The sequence below is a fragment of the Paroedura picta genome, chromosome 1 (genome assembly GCF_049243985.1).
Source record: "Paroedura picta isolate Pp20150507F chromosome 1, Ppicta_v3.0, whole genome shotgun sequence".
Taxonomy (NCBI): domain Eukaryota; kingdom Metazoa; phylum Chordata; class Lepidosauria; order Squamata; family Gekkonidae; genus Paroedura; species Paroedura picta.
Genome location: NC_135369.1, coordinates 128,544,535 through 128,565,811, shown reverse-complemented (window position 1 = coordinate 128,565,811; position 21,277 = coordinate 128,544,535). Strand labels below are relative to the sequence as shown.

The window sequence follows — 21,277 nt, the reverse complement described above, 5'->3', positions numbered from 1 at the left end:
TAATGTGCTGAGAAAGAAATCGTGAAATTATATGTTATCAATTAGATATGGAAAAGCGAGCAACAAAATGTATTGGTAAATTTCCGTACACCAGTCCTCCTTCATACTATTCCCAATGCTAAAGGGAAAGTTATTAAAGAATCTAACTTGTCTTGTAGAATGAGCTCCCAGGATAGATCAGGGCCCTGTCAGAACTCTCTGAGTTCTGCAGGGTCTGTAAGATCTCTTCCATCAGGGCTGTGATTGAGGCCAGCTGGACAATAGCAACAATTACTTCCAAATCTTGGGCCTCCCTCCAGCCCCCTCTGTCCTCCTTTCCTTCCTGATTCCTCCTAACCCTAACACTTGGGTAGCTACAAATTATTATATACTAGCAAGAACGCCCATTGCAGCCAGGATGCAAAGGGCGCTAGGAACCAGGGGACACCAGGAGGTGCAGATCTCTCTCTCTCTGCCCTTCTCGCTGGGTATATCTCCGTGTGCCTCACAGCAGGATGCATAGCAGGTAATTAGGGCTCATTCTTAGGAGGGAAGCAGGCCTGGTCAGCAGCTTAGGGCAGCTCTGCCTGTGCCTCTCTGTGCCAGTTTAGTGTAGTGGTTAGGAGTATGGATTTCTGGCAGGCTAGGTTTGATTCTGCACTCCCCCACATGCAGTCAGCTGGGTGACCTTGGGCTCATCACAGCACTGATTAAGCTGTTCTGACTGAGCAGTAATGTCAGGGCTCTCTCAGCCTCACCTACCCCATAGGGTGTCTGTTGTGGGGAGAGGAAAGGGAAGGCGATTGTAAGCCGCTTTGAGCCTCCTTCGGGTAGAGAAAAGCAGCATATAAGAACCAGCTCTTCTTCCCTCGCAGCAGGAGCAATAGGTGGGAATGAGGGCTCATGTTCAGTCTAGCAGGGCTCTGTGTGTCTCTCTCTGTCTCTGGCATGGCTGAGAGGAATGTGACTAGCATCCAGGGAGGGAAGGCTGGAGCTATAGGGACAGGGCCAATCAGCACTCCTGATTCCTCCTAACCCTAACACTTGGGTGGCTGCACCCTGATTGGCCCCATTCCAACTTGGACAGCTGGACACGTTTCACCCCCCTGGCTGTTTCACAAATATATAGAGGAACCATGGATAAGGATTATTGGCTAATGCAACAGTGATTAAACGTGGCTGCCATTTTAAAGTGGCCACAGATTATGGTTGCGGGAGCCTCTGGGATAAGAGAGCTCCATGTGGCTAGAGGAGCCTCTGGAGGAGGGCTGTTCCAGCCGAGCAATTTTCTGTTGCTCCAGCCTCTTTCCTTACCCATACAGCAACAATTCTACCCAACCCTCCCTTATCCAAATTTTGTACAGCTCTGTATTTATTTGACTGTTATATTTTCTTTTTAAAGTGGTTTGTATATGTCATAGCTTGTGGTTTGTTCATGGGAGAGGATCTATTGGAGCGAGGTTATGCTCGTGCACCAACCTCCTCCATTTTAGGGGGCATCCTTAAGGGGCTGCGCAATGCGGAGCCATGGTGCCTTCCCCCCGGGAGGCCATCTGGCTTGTATACCCAGGTAATAAGATTGGCCTGGTAGAGGTGGATGCCAGCAGGTGCCTGAATTGACTGTCACTTCCTGGGTACCCATCATGCATGACAAACCAAATCATGCATGGTGTCGAGTATACTGAGGCAGTTTGGCTGGTGGTACTTCCTTGTGGTCTACTGGCTGCAAGATGGTGGGATCGGCCCTTGATGGCACCTTTGCTCAATTTGTAACAATAACACGGTAGCCATTATCTTGCCAAACTTTGGGCATTCTGAGTTTTCTTTCTGGCCCCTGCTCTAGAAACTCAGTTAACCAGTTTTAGACAGTGTAAACTATCTCGAGACAGTATGTCCGAGAGGGGTGGTATACAAATCAATCAATCAGTCAATCAATCACCACTAGCTAGATCCAAAATCACATAAACAAACATCTTTGTTTCAGCAATGAAAGCTACCTATTAAGGAAACATGAAATAATGACTTCAATTTATTCTCTGGAGGGGAAAAATTTGTATTTGTAAAGAGTATATATCATGTACTGTGAAAGAAACTGTGAAAAATAAGTTATCAGTAAGATATGGCAAAGGAAGCAACAAAACACATTGGTGAATTTCTCTATATCAATCCTCCTTCAGACTATTCCCAATGCTAAAGGGAAAGTCATTGAAAAACCTAAGCTGTCTTGTTGACAAGAACCAATTCTAGCTGAGTGATTCTGAATACACTGCCCCAGAATATGAACAACCAGCCTCCTCTTGCATCAAAATATGCCTTAACACCATTACCCTCAAATTGGGAGTGCATGCTTTGCAGTTTGTAAATCAGGAGACATCCATGTGTGAAATTGGAAGAAGTTGCAAGCAGGTCAAAACTAAAACGTAATAATTAGCCCAGTAGACTCTACTCAGCATTATCACTGTGATCCATTCCTAAAATTTATGTCTATAAAATATACTGTAATGTGCACAGTAACCAATGCACAACATGCTTAAAAGCAGCTCTTGCTTCAGCAGCACTGTAAAACCATAATGGTGAAATAATTACAAAATACTAAGAGTTAAAGATGCACATAGACTCAGACTGAGTATGCTAGGAAGTATATGAAGTATCATACATTACACATTTTATTTTTATTTCGGAATTTGAATTTCACTTTCCTTTGTAAAGAGATACACAGCAGCTAACAGAAGAACGAACAGTACAATGTTCAAGAAGTGGGCCTGAAAAAGATAATTGCCAAAGGGATTCCTCAGCTATCACATAAAAAGTTTAAATAAATGCCCCCCCCCCATGTTTTTCAATATCTACATGAAACTATTGGCGAGAGGATACCTTATTTATTTATTATTTATTACATTTATATACCACCCTCCCCGAAGGCTAAGGGCGGTTTACATCAAACAGAGATAACTGTACAAATAACTCAGTATACAATAACATAATAATAACTATAACATTATGAACAATAGAACATTGGGGAGAACAATAACTCAATGCTTACTGATGGCCCAGTGGGTTGGATGAGCCTGCAATGCTGGTTGGAGGAGGGAGGCTTAGGGGGGCCGATTGGAAGCGGTACTCCTGGTTGACCTCAACCAAATGCCTGGTGCAGGAGCTCCCTTTTGCAGGCCCTGTGGAATTGTTTGTGCTCTGTCAGGGCCCCGATCTCCTCTGGGAGATCACCTTGTTCTACCACGAGGGCCAGAATGGAGAAACTCTGGCCCTGGTTGAGGTCAAGCGGGCTTCCTTGGGTCCAGGGATCACCAGGAGCTTGGAGCTGGTGGAGCGTAAAGCTCTTGGAGGGGTATAGGCAGAGAGGCGATCCCTTAGGTACACTGGGCCCAGACCGCATATGGCCTTAAAGGTGATGACCAAAAGCTTAAGCCTGATCCACAATTCAAATGGAAGCCAGCACAGCTGCTGGAGGATGGGCTGCATGTGGGACCTCCTTGGTGTTGCTGTGAGGACCCTGGCAGCTGCATTCTGGACCAGTTGCAGTTTCCGGATCAAGGATAAGCGTAGGCCAGTGTAGAGCGAGTTGCAGAAGTCCAATCTAGAGGTGACTGTCGCATGGATCACTGTGGCTAGGTGTTCTGGGACCAAGTAGGGCGCTAGTAGTTTGGCTTGGCTGAGGTGGTAAAATGCCAGCCGTGCTACCATCGTGATCTGAGCCTCTATAGAGAGGGAGGCATCAAGAATCACTCCCAAATTCCTAGTGGAGTCAGCCACTGATAGTCAAACTCCGTCCAGGTTGGGTAGGCACGCTTCCTCGCTTGGGCCTTTCCTCCCCAGCCACAGGACCTCCATCTTTGAAGGGTTGAGCTTCAGACCTATAGATCTGAGTTGGGTTGTCATCCATTCCTCAACTTTGACACAGAACGATTCCCATCTTCCTGTGCCCTACATCTGAAGCCAGCCACAGTTACTGATGAAATTTCAGAGACTAAAATTATCAGACTATGGCCACATAGCCCAGGAAATAGCCACAATAGCCAGATACTCAATTTTTTCTTGTACTTTCAGCATATCCCAGGGACGAAGGAGGAAAGTGTACCAGAACCTGGAGGTAGTTTTAAGATGGATGGGGCTTAATAAGTTTAAATTTCAGTAAACTGCTAATAAGTTTAAATTTCATCCTGACAAAGTAGAGTTACTACTGATGGGCACTCTCCCCCAAAGGATCATAATAGTAACTTGGGGGTGTTCCTAGGTCCAGGTCTCCTGTTGGATAAGCAGACAGCAGTGGTTGGGCAGATGTGTTTTTTACCAGTTTCAGCTGGTAAGGAGCTGTGGACTTTCCAGGGCAAAAAGATCTTAACACTGTGGTAATATTTCATCCTGTTAACTACTGGATTACATTACTACAATGCATAGTACATAGGGTTGCCCTTGAAGATACAGTTGGTAGATATTACTGTAACTCACTCTATGGGCGCCTGCTTCAGGAATTACAATTGGTGTAAATTGCAGCTGCCTGGGTACTCACTCGAACACTGTGGAGAGCCGACATACCTGCGCTACAGTAGTTGCATTGACTCCCAGCTGAGTTCCAGGTTCACTTCAAGGTTTTGGTCTTAACCTTTAAGAACTTATGCAGTCTGAGCCAAGCGTATCTGAGGGACTGTCAATCTGAATATGTTCTCCAGATCACACTTCATTCTAGCAACACCAACCAGCTAAGCATCCCTAGTCCTAAAGAAATATGCTTGGCCCTGGCTCCTGCCTGGTGGAACAAGGTCTCTGAGGAGATCAGGGCCCTGTGGGAATTTGCTTAGCTCTGCAAGACAAAGCCTTTCCACCTGGCTTACAGTTGATTTGAGTTGAATAGTCATCATCATCTACATCAATAAATTGGGCCTCCTTCTCCATCCCCTGTCCCCACCCCCTCTTGACTCCTACCGCTTAGTAACAGCTACGTTGGCAATATTACCATCTATTGTAATTGCTGCAATCAACTACCAGTGCTGAAGCTGCTAATGTATTGTTTTAATGTTTGCAGATATAGTTTTACTGTTTTACTTATAATTCAACTTTTTATTTTTTTTAATTTATTTTTTATTTGATTTGATTTCTATACCGCCCTTCCATATGGCTCAGAGCGGTTTACATACAACATCATAGGGGATACATGGAACGAGTCAACATACAACATAGTCAGTATACAACAATAACAATCCAACAGTGGTTCTAAACAAAACCATTTCAGTGATCCCAACAATAACAACATAACAAGCTAAACAGTGTAATTTTATTTTTTTATTGTTATTGTATATTCAATTATGTTGTTCACTGTCTTGAGACAGCCAGTTCAAGAAGAGCAGTACACAAATCAATTAAACAAATAATTGATTAATTAAATATATGAATAGATAAATAGATAAGAAAGAATGCTGAGTAGAGTAGGTCACCCACCGGAAATTCTGTTTTGTTCCACTTACATTGGCAGCAGCCCCCAGTTTCCTTCTGAGGACAGTTCAAGATGCTAATAGTGATCTTTAAAGTACTGTGCAGCTGAGGACCAAGAATAACTTAAGGACTGCTTGCTTCCATATGAACCTGTGGTCATCTACAGTAGCGATCCCCAACTCGTGGGCCGCGGACCACATGTGGTCCTTTGACTAATTGGAGGTGGGCCCCGAAGGACGCCTTCTTCCCCCCCCCGGCCCTTTATTTCATTTCCCCCCCAGCCCTTTACAACAGTGGTCCCCAACCTTTATTAGGCTGGGGACCGGCAGGGCATCGGGCCGCGCCCGCAGGGCCAGCGGCCACACCCACGCTTTGGGCCACGGCCGCGCCCGGCCGCGCCCGTGGGCCGCGCCCGCGGATCGGGCCGCGCCCGCGAGCCGCGCCCGGCCGCGCCCGTGGGCCGCACCCGCGGATCGGGCCGCGCCCGCGAGCCGCGCCCGGCCGCGCCCACGGGCCGCGCCCGTGGATCGGGCCGCGCCCGCGAGCCGCGCCCGGCCGCGCCCGTGGGCCGCACCCGCGGATCGGGCCGCGCCCGCGAGCCGCGCCCGGCCGCGCCCACGGGCCGCGCCCGTGGATCGGGCCGCACCCGCGGACCGCGCGGGTGCGGCCTGCACGGGCGCAGCCGGCCCTGATTCCCTCTCCCCGCCCTCCCGCAGTAAGTAGCTTCCCGGGTTTTTTACTGCGGGGTTTTTTTACTGCGGGGGGGGGGCGGGGAGAGGGAGCCACGGCCCGGCGCCTTGGCCTTTGCGGCCCAGCCCCGGGCCGCGGCCCGCAGGTTGGGGACCACTGCTTTACAACACACTTCATTGTTGTGGCGTGTATGTATCTTATTTTGAAGGGATGTTTAAGCATTACCATAGCGATCAGAGAGCTCTAGGGCAGTGGTTGAGAGTAGAGGAGTAAACTACCCCCCACCGGGCCTCAGTAAAAGGCGTTGATAAAAAGGTTGGGGACCACTGATCTACAGGATGCCCTCCTTTGGATGCTCTCACCAACTGGTAGATTGGTGGTATCCCAAAAAAGAGTTTGATTGTTCATGGCACCAAAGTTATGGAATTCCCTTCCCAGGGAGAACTATCTCATTATTGTCCACCAGCAATTGAAACCTTATCAGTTTCGACCAGCATTACCTTTTCTGTGTATTCTCTTTAAGTGGGTATGAATTTTGATTATTGCTTTTTATGCGAAAGGGCTAGAACAACTGCCCATCTAGGCTGGGCAAAAAGCATTTCCTGATCTGGCCCTTTCCTACCGAGCTACAGGACCTTCATTTTGTAGTGGTTGAGTTTCAGCCAGCTTTGCCTGAGCCATACCATCACTTCTTCCAAATATCTGGCAAATGTTTCGGGAGGGGGGGAGGGGAGTCAGGGCAGCCATCCATCAAGAGAAAGAGCTGGGTGTCATCAGCATACTGATGACAACCCAGTCTAAAACTCCAAACCAGCTGGCTCAGAGGGACAGTTAGAAGCAGACTGAAATGGCTAGCCATTTATCCCTTTCAGTGCAATTCCTCCCCCTCCCCTCACTGCCATGGCTTGCTGATTCAGGAAAAATCCAGTTGAGTTTGGGGTTCAGTACTGAGGATGCCCCAAACTCAAAGTTTTAGGCTTGCGTCTATCCTCACTTGCATATACTAGTTGGAGAATATAATTATAAAGAAATATTTGTAATATCATGGTAAAGGAGACTAGGATTTTTAAGCAGTAAATGCCACATTTGCCTCCCAATTAGTCTCCCCCTTCTCCATGACTTATCCACTAATTATCAATTTGCCTCCCAATTAGTCTACCCCTTCTCCATGACTTATCCACTAATCATAAATCCTCACATTATGTATGTCAAGTTTTCCAAAACCCTTCCCTGACAATTTAGTAAACTGACTCCTACAGGACTCCAAGTAGTTCCCCGAAGCTGGCAACCCTTTATTTTACTTATTTATTTCTACCTGGATCTCTATATCCACCCCTCCTTGGGGCGGTTCACAACATGATTGATAAGAGTTCCATAAAACATTTCAAATCATAAAAAAACAATATTAGTCAATAATCATAATCCACTGTTACAGTTAGCTACAATTACTTAGCCTGTTGTAGTCTCTTCTCCCATTCAGGGGGAGAATTTTCAGAGGAGGGCCCATTCCATGATGATACTATGGTCCCAACCAAACGACTGGCAGAAGGGCTCTATTTTGTAGGCCCTTTGGAAGTCCAAGAGGCCCTGTAAGGCCCACAAATCTTTTAGGACCTCATTCCACCAGGTTGGGGCCAGAAGCGAAAAGACCCTGGCCATAGCTGAGGCCAGACATACATCTCTATGGCTGGGGATCATTGGTCTGTTCATATTGGTGGAGCAGAGTGCTCTTGGGGAGCACTGTCAGATAGGCGGTCTCTTTAGGCTAGGCCTAATGTGGTCCTTCGACTAATTGGAGGTGGGCCCCGAAGGATGTCTTCTCCCCTCCCCCCGGCCCTTTACTTCATCCCTCCCGGCCCTTTACAACACACCTTGGGTGTCATTGTCTCCCATCACTCCCAGATGGAACTATCTCGTTGCAAAGAAACAAGCTCAGGGTTCCCATTGATTTGTCATTGTCATGAGTTAAAATTTCCATGAAAATAAAATGTTCCTTATGTTCATTGTTGTGGCGTGTCTGTATCTTATTTTGAAGGGATGTTTAAACATTACCATAGCGATCAGAGAGCGTTAGGGCAGTGGTTGAGAGTAGAGGAGTAAACTACCCCCCCTACCGGGCCTCAGTAAAAGGCGTTGAGTGGTCCCCGGTGAGTGGTCCCCGGTGATAAAAAGGTTGGGGACCACTGGCCTAGACCACAAATGACCTTGAATGTCAATACCTAAACCTTGAACATGATCTGAAATTCAGCTGGGAGCCAGTGCAGTTATCTGAGAACCGGACAGATATGGGCCCTCCAATATGTCCTAGTGAGTCCCCGTGCCGCTGTGTTCTGGAATAGTAGCAGTTTCTGGGTCACAGTCAAGGGCAGGCTTGCACAGAGTGAGTTACAGTAATTTAGGGAGGACCTAACATTAAGGGGAAACAGCAAATTTCAAACATGTATATATTCTGCTGGAAGTTAAATAGCCCTTCTTTTGTCCTTGCCAAATGGCAGGAAAAGGAGATAAAAATGAACATTGAGGGGAGAATTAACTGTCTGGAAACAAAAAACCACAACAGGAATTTCCACCACCAACTTCATGCATTGTACATTTTTTGAGATTTCTATTAAAGCAGTTGAAATAAACTTTTGAATCCTATTGGAAAAGAAATACTCTAAATATAAAACTTGTCTTAGAAACCTACACCTTTAGAAAAAGCTGCAGGAAAAGCAAGTTGACTTCGTAAGCAACAGAAAGCTTTTTGCATGCATTCTGACTTGTGTTCCATAAAAACAAAAAAAACATTGACATCTAATATTATCCCCTTTAGTAAGTAACACAAGAGGAAGGGACTAAGGGAAAAATGCTATCATCATACTTGCATTGACTAATTCAAAGTGAAGCCTACAAACGAGACAACTCATTAAATTGAACAGATGGATAAAAATTAAAGGCTGATCCACCAACTTTTAATTTCCCAGTAGCCAAAAAGAGCGTGGAGTCTTGCGGAGTAGGAGAGTCGAAAAATCAACATGAAAAGATTTTCCTCCATCTGTTGCAACCACATGCCTGTGCAGAATACCCATTGCCCCTATTCTTTAATAATAATAATCCAGATAGTATCCATTAAAACACTACCAACCTATACTTCGATTGAATATCACATTACAATCTGTATTACAATAATGTGACTCGGTCTAACCAGCATGAATTTAGGGGTGTGCATTTGGATCTACCTGGAATGAATATCTACCAAAAAATACCGAGATTTTCCAGGTAGGTTTCGGCATTCTAAATATATCCAGGTTTTATCAGGAAAACCAGAAAAAAATAATGAAAATATCCTGAATATATTGAAGAATTACTATAGAGATAAGTGAAGAGGTGGGAGCAATCTTGTTGGGCTTCTACTGCAGTCCCATTGAAGCTTAAAGAAACTGCAAAAGTCAGCTTGAAGACCACCAATGTCGGTCGGGAGCAGACTGTTCCTGTCAACATGACTTGGACTGGCTTCTCATGCAGCCTGGTTTAAACTAGGCTGTAGAAAAAGCCAGTCCCAGGATATGCTGTGCTGCCCAGAGCAGGTTGCTCTCTGCAGACTGGGCCTTCCACTGGTTTCTACTGCAGTTTGGTTTAAACTGCACTGTAGGAAAAGCCATCCCAGCCAGGATCCCCTGTGCTGCATAGAATAGCACTTCTTAAAACAGAAGTCACCTTCCACATGCAGAAGGATAACTTTGAACAAGTACATTAAGACCAACCTTGATTTCCACCCTTGATATTTCAAACTAGGTACATAGATGGACTATGCAAGATAGCTATTATTGGATACTCTTAGAGACAGAGATAGTTCAAAGCTAATGAATGTTGTGGCTTGGTCCCTGAAGACCTAACTGAAAGTCACTCCATTTCCCCCCATCTTTAGGAACAGAGCTATCACACTCTGAATTCAACTACACATATCCTTATCTATGGTTCCTCTATATATTTGAGAAACAGCCTGGGGGGTGGGAGGTGTCCAGTTGTCCAAGTTGGCCCTATTCCTAAGGCTCCCACCCTCCCTCCCTGGACACTAACCACATTCCTCTCAGACATGCCAGAGACAGAGAGAGACACACAGAGCCCTGCCAGACTGAACATGAGCCCTCATTCCCTCCTATCACTCCTGCTGCAAGGGAGGCAGAGACAGACACAGAGAGAGCTGCCCCTGCTGCGATGGAGGGAGAGAGTGACAGAGAGAGCTGCCCCAAACTGCACACCAGCCCTTCTTCCCTCCTAAGAACAAGCCCTAATTACCTGCTAGGCCTCCTGCTGCGAAGCACACTGAGACACATGGGGAGATGGAGAGAGAGAAAGACAGAGAGATCTGCACCTCCTGGTGTCCCCTGGGTCCTAGCGCCCATTGTATTCCCGCTTGCAATGGGCTTCCTTGCTATTCAGGTATTATAAAAAAGAAAGATGGTTCAAAAGAAAAGATAAATGTTTCACTTCTGCAGTTTAAGTCCTATGTTAGCTAGCAGTTCTAAAACCACTGCAAAATCCTGCAAAACCTTAGAAATTTCTATGTGGCAAATGATAAATAAATAACCAATCACATGTGGGAATGGTATTCCATATACTCCCAATGTTGAACTGCTACAGCTTTTGACTTTGCAAGTCTCCTTCTGTAAAACTTTCATTTAAAAATATTTTCATTATATCCAAAGACCTCAGAAGGCTGTGTCAGCTGGCTCAGAGGAAACAGAAGGAAATCAAAGTGTTTATGCATAAAAAAAATAAATCCTTGTTCATATTATTCACAAATAAAAAGTCTCACAATTAAAAAGCCAGTAAAGCTAAACATACCTGATGTCCGGCAGTTACTTGCTTCAAAACGTTTTCATAACAAACTTCATCCATATTATTCAGTTGCTGCACCTAGCAACATGATAAAGATACCTTATTGTAGTATCTCAAATGTGAAAGTCATTTTTTAAAAAATATTGCCCTAACATTTTGAACGTGGAAATCCATTTCCAAATGCGTTACTAATGCTCAATAATGCAGGTACACTTTGCACAGCAATTAGACACTGAGATGCTATGGTAATGTACGGCATTGGACCTATCTTAATTTTCAACTCAGGCTTATTTAATAGCATAACCTATTTGGTTGAAAAACAAGAAGAGAAAAAGTGTGTGCTGGGGAACATGGAGAATCCCAGTCCTCTGGCCTCTGCTTTCTTTCTTCTTGCCTACCTTGCCACCATTTCTTGCTCTCCTCCTTACCCTGTCTTCCATCCTGTCATACCTTTCTGCTCCCCACAGCCCCCCAATGATGCTTCCTCATTCCCATTCCTTGTCAGTCATTGGTTCCTCCTTCAGCTCTTGCTTTTTTATAGATATAAAAATTCATTGGGAACCCTATTTAGACACAAAGCAGCACAGAAATGTTTTAAATAAATAAAATAAATTCATTTGTACTTGAAATCTTGTTTTTATGTTGTGATTGTAAGCCCCTTGTGGACCCTACCCTGGGCAGAAATACAATTCTTTTAAATAAATAAAACATCTATGTGGAATTCTTACCCGCCTCTTGGTGCATTTAGCAGTACTAATCAGAGAACTTTGAAAAGAAGAAATTTCAAGTAACTGCAACTACTTCTGTAATTATGTTAACAATTGTAGAACAACATAATTCCTGCAAACATTGAATCCATCTGAGTTCTGAAAGGAGGATAATCAGTAACCAGACAGAATAAAATCAGGGCATTCAGAGCCAGATACTCTGGCTCATTCATTAGAAAAAAAGGATAGTTGATTATAAGGGATAAATAACTCACTGACAAATCAGTAAGAACTGTCCTCTCGAGTACAGTGACAAAATATGCAATAGTGAAAGAGAACATATACTCCAAAATCCAGACAATGGAGACCTTTTTTTTGACCAGGTTAATCAGTAAGGGGAAGTGACTGTGAATTTTTTTTCTGGCACAGATACTTCTAGGTTGGTTGTAGTATCATGTCTGGAAGCATATTCAGAAATTATGGTGGTGGAAAGTGCCATCATGTCACAGCCAAATTATGGAGACCCTATAGGGTTTTCAAGGATAGACAGAAACTGAGGCAGTTTACTACTGCTGGCCTCTGTGCAGCAACTATGGACTTCCTCAGTGGTTTCCCAGCCATATACTAACAAAGGTTGACCATGTGTAGCTTTGGAGGACTGATAAGACTAGGCTAGCCTGGGCCAACCAGGTCAAGGCAAATTATACTAAACCCAAAAAGAGAATGTATAAAAAATAACTATGTCTTATTTCTTTGATGTTGGGTAATATCCAAAGCAGCAAATTTATACATCTGCCCTGTGGAACAAATTTTGGTTAAACATTTAGTATTTTTAACCTAATTATTGAATTAGGTATGGCTTTTAGGCTATTAAACCTTAATGTTGAATTGAAACTGGGAAGGCAGACTTCAAATCCCCACTCAACCACTAAACTCACTGGGGTGGTTTTTGACCTAACACACACAATACTAGGACAACTAAATGGCAGTCATGGATAAAATCAGCCAGTATGGTGTAGTTCCAAGCACTGAACTAGGAACTCGAAACATCTTCTTTCAACTCTTTTACAATAAATTTACCTTATTGGTTGTCTTGATCCCTATAAATGTCTGCCCAAGTGGAACAGGTCGAAAACGGCCATCAAAATAAAATAGTCCAATATAGGGATTAACATGCAAAAATGTAGCAACATCTAGGTAATTAGGTAGAGTAGCTGAAAGGCCCAAAATCCTTATCATGCTTTGTGTAGATTCAACCTGTAATAAAAGACATTTTATCAATCAGAGATGTAATGACTACATACTACTTTAGCAGCATATTAAAAACCAATGATTTTTAAAAAAGCATAAATACACAATAGGAGACACCTAAAAATAATTTTGTTCCACAGTGTCTAACACAAGCATTTAAACAGGAGACATTAAGAATTTTTCCTTATTTGAGTAAGGTTATGGGTCACGGAAGAGATTTCTTAATCAAAAACAGAGTACTGAGTTCAAGACAAACACTGTGATACAAAAGAGAGGTAGTACAGGACAGAGTCAGCACAAGGTGGTTTTTTAATCAGATCAAAATAAGCTGATTTAATTTCCTGGATTGTGCTCAACTTCCTATTTATTCACTGTCTTAACCCAAGCAAAGAATTGCTTCAAGAATGCCAGGAGAAAAATAGCCTCATGGGGGTATTAATATTATTGCCTGAAGCATTAAGAACTGCTTTTGATTAAAAGGGAACAATTTTCATACATAAACCAAGTTGTCTTACGGCAAGACTTTTTCACATTAATACAGTAACTAAATTGATTTAAGTCAAAGTATTTCCAGTAATGAATCATAGGTATATCTAATTGACAAGTTACTGTAATAGTGTAAGGAAATATGGACACCATCACATTTCTCATTTATTGAAACTAGTGCATGCTAAAAAAAAGAAAAGGAATGTAGGCAGGTTTTATGGCTAGAGCCATAAAAATACATTTACATTTTCCTTACTACTACAACAGGGTGAAGATGTTATACCTACTAAAACAGAGGGGTGACCTTTGTGAACATGAAGACAATGCTTCTCTGTTGAAGTTGCTGTACAGATGAGGTGCTGGATCTAGGCTGGGCCACCAACTGCACTGCTCTCTACTGCACTGCTGGTCCCATGCAGACCAAATTGGACTGGCCACGGTCAGACACTCACAAGGAGGCAAGCCCACCTTCCTTGGGGATGGGGGGAAGGCAGAGCTTTGAAGTTTAGGAGATGGATAGAGCACCAAAGGTGTGTGGTTAGAGAAACAGGAATGAGGGCATAGTGGCATAGAGGGTAGGGAGGAAAAGTGAGAGGAGGAAGGACCAATTGGGAGGGTTGGGTGGGTAGGTATGCAGAGCAGAAAGGATGGGGTGGGATGAGGGGTGTAGGAAGTAAAGGTGGGGGAATGGATACCTCCTGCCTGCAAGTTCCCTCTAGTTCTCTGCTTGTGCATCTTCTTAAACTATATTTTGTCATGCCATACATACAACCTGTGATGTTTCAAAAACCTGAAAAAGAGCACTGGTAAACATTATTTGTTTGCCCAAAGGCTTGCTGGGTGGCAAAAGTCTGTTTGGTGTAATGTTTCTAACGTGTCTGATTTGGAGCCTACCATCTAAAATATGTATTGTTTTTTACACACATGGAAATGCATTCTTGATGTACAGTTAGGCAAAAGCTGAGAGTGGTGGCCTCAGACAATATGTATTTTAGAAGGTGGGCTACAAATCAGAAATTTCAGAAACACTAGTTGGAGCTACACCTAACAGATTTTTCTTTGCCACCCACCAAGCCTTTAGATTTTGATCTTATACAAGAGAGCATTTCACCTAATAAATTGACCACTGAGAAAGACCCCTGTGGGTCGAAATGCTTTTTGTCTATTGTGTCATATGCAGTTAGATATGTGCTGTTTTAACTTTGTTTTTGATATATTATTGGTGCACTTTAATAAATATTGGTGCACTTTAATAAATAAATATATTATTGGTGCACTTTAATAAATATTGTTTTGCAGCCCAACTTTTGGGTTCCTGAGCACATAAAGAAAAACAGCAAAGTTTCTTGAAAATTTGATTATTTTCATTATGTACTGAAGTGACAAATACCTTTGTGTTAATCTGCTTAATATGTTCTCCGCAGTAAAATGAAATAATTTAAACTCAAAATATATCAAAAGGCTTCATGCTATTTCTCCCGTCCTTCTCTGCTTTCAGAGAGATTTATATCTTCCTTAAGGTAGAATCATTAATTGCCTGGAAAAGGAGCCAGACACTGAAACAGAATGAAGAAACACTAGCCAGACTCTAAAATTCTGAATACTTGTTTCCCTTTGCAAGTCCATCCTCCCCACCTAATTCCAGAAAGTCATATTTCTGACCTGCGAATAATATTGGGCATTCCACCCCCAAACAGAGGATACATGTGCACTCCTACAAGTGAAGATTATATGTTGCATAATCAACTATCTGCAAAGCAGGCTGGCTGAAGTGGACTGAACATCTACAGTTTTGCAGCAGCAGGATTCTCTACAGACAAACCTTTCCCAGACAACCTACTTAATTCCTTTGCCTAAAAACATGTAACTCAAATGATTATGTTTGAGAACATGTACTAAGATACCGTCTCACAAATTTCCATGGGACTAGGCATATATGCATTTCTACAATTACAAATCTTGGTTATTTAATAATTGGTTATTGAGATGTCATTAAAAACGAAAATGTAACCATGAAGTATAATTAGCACAGAATCCATGCACAGAAACAAGCCTAAAAGTATATGTGCCTAAACTATTCAGAACAAAATGCATTTGTTACTAAGCAACTACCCAACTAATGCTATAAATGAGTTAATTCTGCAACAAATGAACGAACCCTGATGCTTAAAGTACTCTAGCTGCTCAAGACTCCATTAATAGTACTCTTAAATCAAACAATCTGGGAGAGAGGGGAAACACAGCAACAGCAAGATACACAGAACAATAGCCTGGATCCCATTCTTTTTCTGTTGACAGAAGGGAGGAGAACTTTCACTAAATCTCCTTTTCTCTGAAGCCACTTTGCCATTAATTTGAACCCTCTAGATGTTCTTGGGTGCCCACTGGACCATGGGGACACAATTATAGCGGAAAAAGGACTGTAGCTAACAGAGATAGGGGGAAAGTCTCCATTTATACCATAACCAGCAGAACTCTGCTGCATGGGATCCAAAGCAAGCAAAGAATTGAAATTATGTACAACAGTATATACCCCTCCCTCCAGTTTTTTAAAGTTATCATCACAGCTGGCAGCTAAAAAAAAAACACATTTTTTCAACCTCTACCATATGTGCCCAGGTCAAATGTGAGCCAAGTAATCCAAATGTCCTGGCTTGTCAACAGAAGGTTTTAGATTTGCCTTGTCAACCAATTAGTAAGTCTGAGGAAGAGTGCTTGCACGGAAGCTCATGCCTTGAATAAATCTTTGTTGGTCTTAAAGGTGCCACTGGACTCTGTGCTACTTCAGACCAACACAGCTACCCACTTGAACCAATTTAAAATAGATTTGACTTCTTAAATGAAGACAAAAATCTAAAATGTGTTTAGCATTTAGTGAAGCTGTTAACTGAATCCTACCAATAAATTTGTGAAATCAGTTAACTGTGATGGATTGTACTTTTAAAAGCTTAAAATTGCTGTACATACAGGTAAAGGACTGTGAAGAGTTAATTCTTCACAGCATCAGAGAGCCTTGATTGACAAGCTGCTCCAAGAGATCTCATTAGTTATATCTGGTGAGCACAGAAATACTTCTGAACTGAATAATAAGGGCCATTCCGCACAATAGCCAATGTTGCTAAATCTGCACACTATTGAAAAGCGCTGCAAGCAAAAGCGGCAGGTCTCGGTAACGCACACAGCCAGTTCTATATATAAAAAAGGCTCTCCCAGTAGCGCCGTTCTCCTAATGCGCAAGTTTCCAGTCTCGCCGAAATCGCAACAAAGGAGGCGATATTTTTCCGTGCTTCCTCCCGCCCCGGCCATCAATCAAACAGAGCAGCCAATGAACTGTTGTTTTCGTGCTTCCCTTTAAACCCTGTTTTTAAGCCCCTCCCCCCAGTGATATTTCTGGCTGAAATTATGGGCAGTGTTGAATGGGGGGCTGTATTGTGCTTGGAAACTTTACAGACTTGTGGAGGGATTTCAGCCAAAGAAGCATCGCTTATTCATTGGTTGAAGGCCAAAAAAATGGCGATCGCGACACCGGAAACTCAGGTGCGAGAGCTTAGGGAGGGACATGCTTGCTACCGCTATACTGAGAATGCACATGTCTTTTTCGGATGTGTTGCAGGTTATTCTCAAGAGTCAAGCATTTTTTTTAGGGAGAATCCACTTGTGGATAAAGTTGTGGATCCACTTGTGGATTTCCCGAAAATCACTACAACAAAGCGATTTTTGCGGGAGTGTTGCAGGAGTGTTGCAGATTGTGTACGACGTCGTGAATAACAAAAAATAAATAGCGTTACACAATGGTAACACTTCAGTAACGTTAACGCTGTGCAGAATGGCCCTAAAAATTTATTCTGAATACAGCCCTGACTGATAGCAGTTTAACACAGAGGGAGAAATTGTGGGAAGTTGGCATGAAGAATAGGTAGAATGAAGAAGACTCCCATTCAGGCCAGAAAAGCTGATGCATCTTCTTGTGAAAGAAGAATTTCCCTACTCAGTCAAAACAGCTCTAAAGAGTAGAGAGTTCTCTAGTTTCTTGGAGCAGTTTGTCACTCAAGGCTCTCTAGCTCTGGGAAGAATTAACATTTCACAGTCCATTAATGGTTACAAGGTAAAAAGTGCAGTACATCACAGGGACTGGTGTACTTAGAAACAGCCTTGTGAAACCTTTATAGTTAGACTCAATTTAGAAGAGTTTGGATACTGAATCCCAACTGCATCCCAACATTCTGGAACCCAAAGAGTCAGTGAATATTTAGAGAAAGCTTATTGGAGTGTTTGGGAATACTAGAACAAAATCCTTTCCAGTTAAAGGGAAGGGTAGGCTACAAAAATAAAGTTGTTGTTGTTGTTGTTAAAGATCCTAAGTCACTGGGACTAGCTTATAAAACTCTCAACAGCCTGAAACATATCAGCTAAAATCTGTACATATACTGATTTACTTCAGAGTTCTATACTGAGTTATCTCAGAAATTTTGCCCCAGATTTCATTTGATCTTTCCCCTCTGTGATGAATTTTTGTTAATTTGGAATTTCAAAATGCCTCAAATGGTATTTAAGTTAAAGGGAGTTTGCAATCCTTCACTCAGGTTCCTGGGCTGAGCCAACAGCCAAAATATTATACTGTGAACAGGTGTGACAGCCAGAATTCAGTCACAAAAAATAAAAACAAAACGGAGGAAAAATCATGCCTCTGAGAGAGGGAAGTGGATGAGGTGTCATACTCCATATGTTCAGTGAAAGCAGTGACATCTGCAGAGTCATAATTCCATATCATACCTCAATGGGGCAAGCTGGCCAATTTTGACAATCCCTCTATATGGCAAACAGTGCATCCTTCTACACATTTACATGTCTGTCTGCAGTGCTGCTCAATGGTGAGCTCATAACGTAAGTTAAAGGGTGGGGGGAAGAAAGGTAATAAATAAATCACAAAGATAGGAGGGTTAGGAGATGGGAGATGCCTCTTCCATTCTGGCTTGCACTCTACTTATGTGTTCCTTTAACTTAATAAAGCCAGTCCTAATTTTTCATGACTTCTTACATTTGGGTCTGGCAACATCCCAAACTCACAACTTCTCAAAAGAAAAAGGCCTGTAATGGTGGCAGCAGAAGAATGATCAGCGGGATTGAGGAAGGAAGAACAAACAGAAGTGGTATAGTCTATCAAAACATTGGTCTTACCTGAAGGTTTCTTCTCTTCAGTGGGGCAAAGTCATCCACAGATGGTTAGGCCATGACTCTACTCACTCAGGTAGGGCTATTCTTATTAACATTATTTTGAGTAGCCTTAATGGGTGACCATGGGCCTTCCAGTTTTTTAGTAGCTCCTCCATATAGATCTGTCTTCATATTTTGCCTTGCAATCCAAAGTGTTTTTGTTGTTGTTGTTATTGTTTTTGGGTGGGAAGTGGATGACTTTGCTCCATTGAAAAGAAGAAACCTTCAGGTAAGACCAATGTTTTGTTCTACTTCAGTGGGAAAGTTATCCACAGATGGTTAGCTATACCCAACTATGGTCTCTAGGGTGGGAAAACAAACAGAACCATCTGATATCCTGCCACCTGTTTGAGCATTCTTCTGCCAACCGCCACTTCCTCCAAGGTGGTCTGGTTTATCTTAGAATGTCTAGCAAGAGTCAAAAAGGACCACCATGTTGCAGCTCATATGCCTTGTATATGTACTGTTTCAGCCAGAACACGATGGTAGATAGGACACTGGCCTCCCCAAGTTCTGGGTCCTATGGGAAATGAATAGGACACCCTAAGAGATGCTATCCTCTTCAGGTATACATGTAGATCCTAGCACACTTCTAAGTTCTGCTATTCCTTCTCCTCCCATTCCTTTGGTTTGGGACAGAAGGTGGGACATACCAGACTCTGGGTCCTGCGGAACACCGAGTTCCCTTTGAGGATGAAAGAAAAACACATACATAGTGTCACAAAGTATTTTCAGATGATGCACAGTTCCTTTCATGAGGACAGTGTTGCAATCTCTGACATTCCTTACCAAGGTCACTGCCACTAGGAAGGTCACCTTCAGAAACAGACCCTTTAGTTCAGCTGCTCTTAGAGATTCAAACGGTGAATGTGGCAGTGCTGTCAAGATTGCAGAGAGTTTCCAGGAGGGGAAACAGTGCTTCACTGGGGAAGCCTTTTGTGTCAAACCCTTGATGACTTTCTTAATGCATTTGCTTGAGCTCAAACTTCTGCACCTACTGTGACCTAGAGTCTCATTAATCACAGCGACCTGTCCTTCCAACATGTTCAGTTTTGGACCTCTCTTACATCCATTGAACAAGCCATGAACCTCTTCTGTCACCTCTGGTCCCAGTGGGTTCAGCTTACAGTCTACTGTCCACTACCTCGAAGTTTGCCCGATGTGTCAACTCCTCAGGTGTGTTGAAAAGTCTGCAGGGCTCTCAAGCTGTTCTTTAAGCCAGCTTCAGTGGTGCTCAGCCTCAGCTGAAGTCCACTATCCCTGCACAATGTGGCCTTTGCAGTGTGCCCCCCAGCCGCTCTTGCTGGTGTCTATTTGATTAACTTCTGGGGATGTAGAAGGAACAATGTTCCCTGGCCAGGTTTCTGGGGAGCATCCATCATTGCAGTTGTCTTTGGGACACTTGAAGTCCTTCTTTGTTGTCTTCAGGGCTGTTGTGCTGGATCTGTGAGTAGGCACAGCCCTTGGTGTTTTTCCTTTGCTTATCTTGTGATTCAATAGTAAGAAAATTTTTCTCACTGGTGGGTGAGTGGAGCTAGCCATGAATCTGCTACCTGAGCAGAGTGCTATTTGAAAGCTGGAAGGCCAACCCTTGGTCACCCATTAAAGCCACTCAAAATAATTTGAATAAGAATAGCCCTACCTGAGCAAGCATAGGCCTAATCTAACCATCTGTGGATGACTTCCCCCACTGAAGTAGAAGTGCAGATGCAAACTCAGATTTATAGCAAACAAACTAGCAATAGAAAACACCAGTGCAATTTTAACCTTTTTGAACTCCCTCTTAGTTTTTTCAGTTTAAATTAAGAACAAAACTCTTTCAACAATGGGATGAAAAAGTTCTAGACATATTATGCCCTGAATAAGGCTGTTTAAAACAAGGCTTCCATTTTCCTAAAATCCAAAACAAAAACACCCTTCTCAGCTAATCCCTCCCCCTCGGGGTTCAGCTGTTGCCTACTCTTCAAGCAACAGAACAAAACATTTCTTTTCACTCAGGTTTTTAACTAAGGGGTTCCATCTCTTTGGCTGTTTTTATAAACTGTTATGTTAATATAATTTTAGGCTGCTGGATGTCATTTTATGCTATTATTAGGCCTCTAGCTTTTCAATATCTTGTTATTATGGGTAATTCTTGTACTGCTGTTTTCAGGATTTCATCATATTATTTTACTTTGTCAGCACACATATAAATCTTGTAAATAAACAGATTCCACTACCACAGAATGCCCCAGCATAACAAACATTTGACATAACCAATTCCTTTGAAAAACTGAGCTAACCTTGGCCTGAATACTGCATCTGTCCCACCTCCCTCCCTTTGGGGAAAATACACATCTCTTTATTAGAGAAAATTATGTGGAAAATTATGTCCCTTATTCTGCTTCCTGACATATTGAGAGAACAGCCACTAAACAATCAGCATTTGTACAGGTATGCTAAGAAGGATCCTCATTATCCATCTAAAAGAAGCATCCTTAGGCATCATTAACCACTCAATTTTCATTCAGTGAATCTACAAATCATTTAGTTCTTCAGCCTAGCACACATGAAGTGTTCCGGGGTTCTTCCATTCCCTAGGACTAAATTCTCTTCTTAGTGCAGATTACTGTCTGTTCAGTACATAAGTCTCATTAGACTCTTCTACAGACCAACTGCAAAATTTCAAAAGTAATCTGATC

The 21,277-nt window shown here is 42.9% G+C and overlaps 1 protein-coding gene across 2 annotated transcripts in view; it reads right to left on the bottom strand.

The window, feature by feature from the left end:
* ASCC3 (activating signal cointegrator 1 complex subunit 3) overlaps positions 1 to 21,277 on the bottom strand; it is a 303,036-nt gene that overhangs the window by 163,711 nt on the left and 118,048 nt on the right. For both annotated transcript variants that reach the window (XM_077303437.1, XM_077303430.1), the window contains exons 12-13: positions 12,726 to 12,902; positions 10,945 to 11,016 (exon numbers count right to left, since the gene is read on the bottom strand). In XM_077303437.1, the coding sequence (XP_077159552.1) occupies positions 10,945 to 11,016; positions 12,726 to 12,902 (249 nt within the window). The remainder of the gene's footprint in view (positions 1 to 10,944; positions 11,017 to 12,725; positions 12,903 to 21,277) is intronic.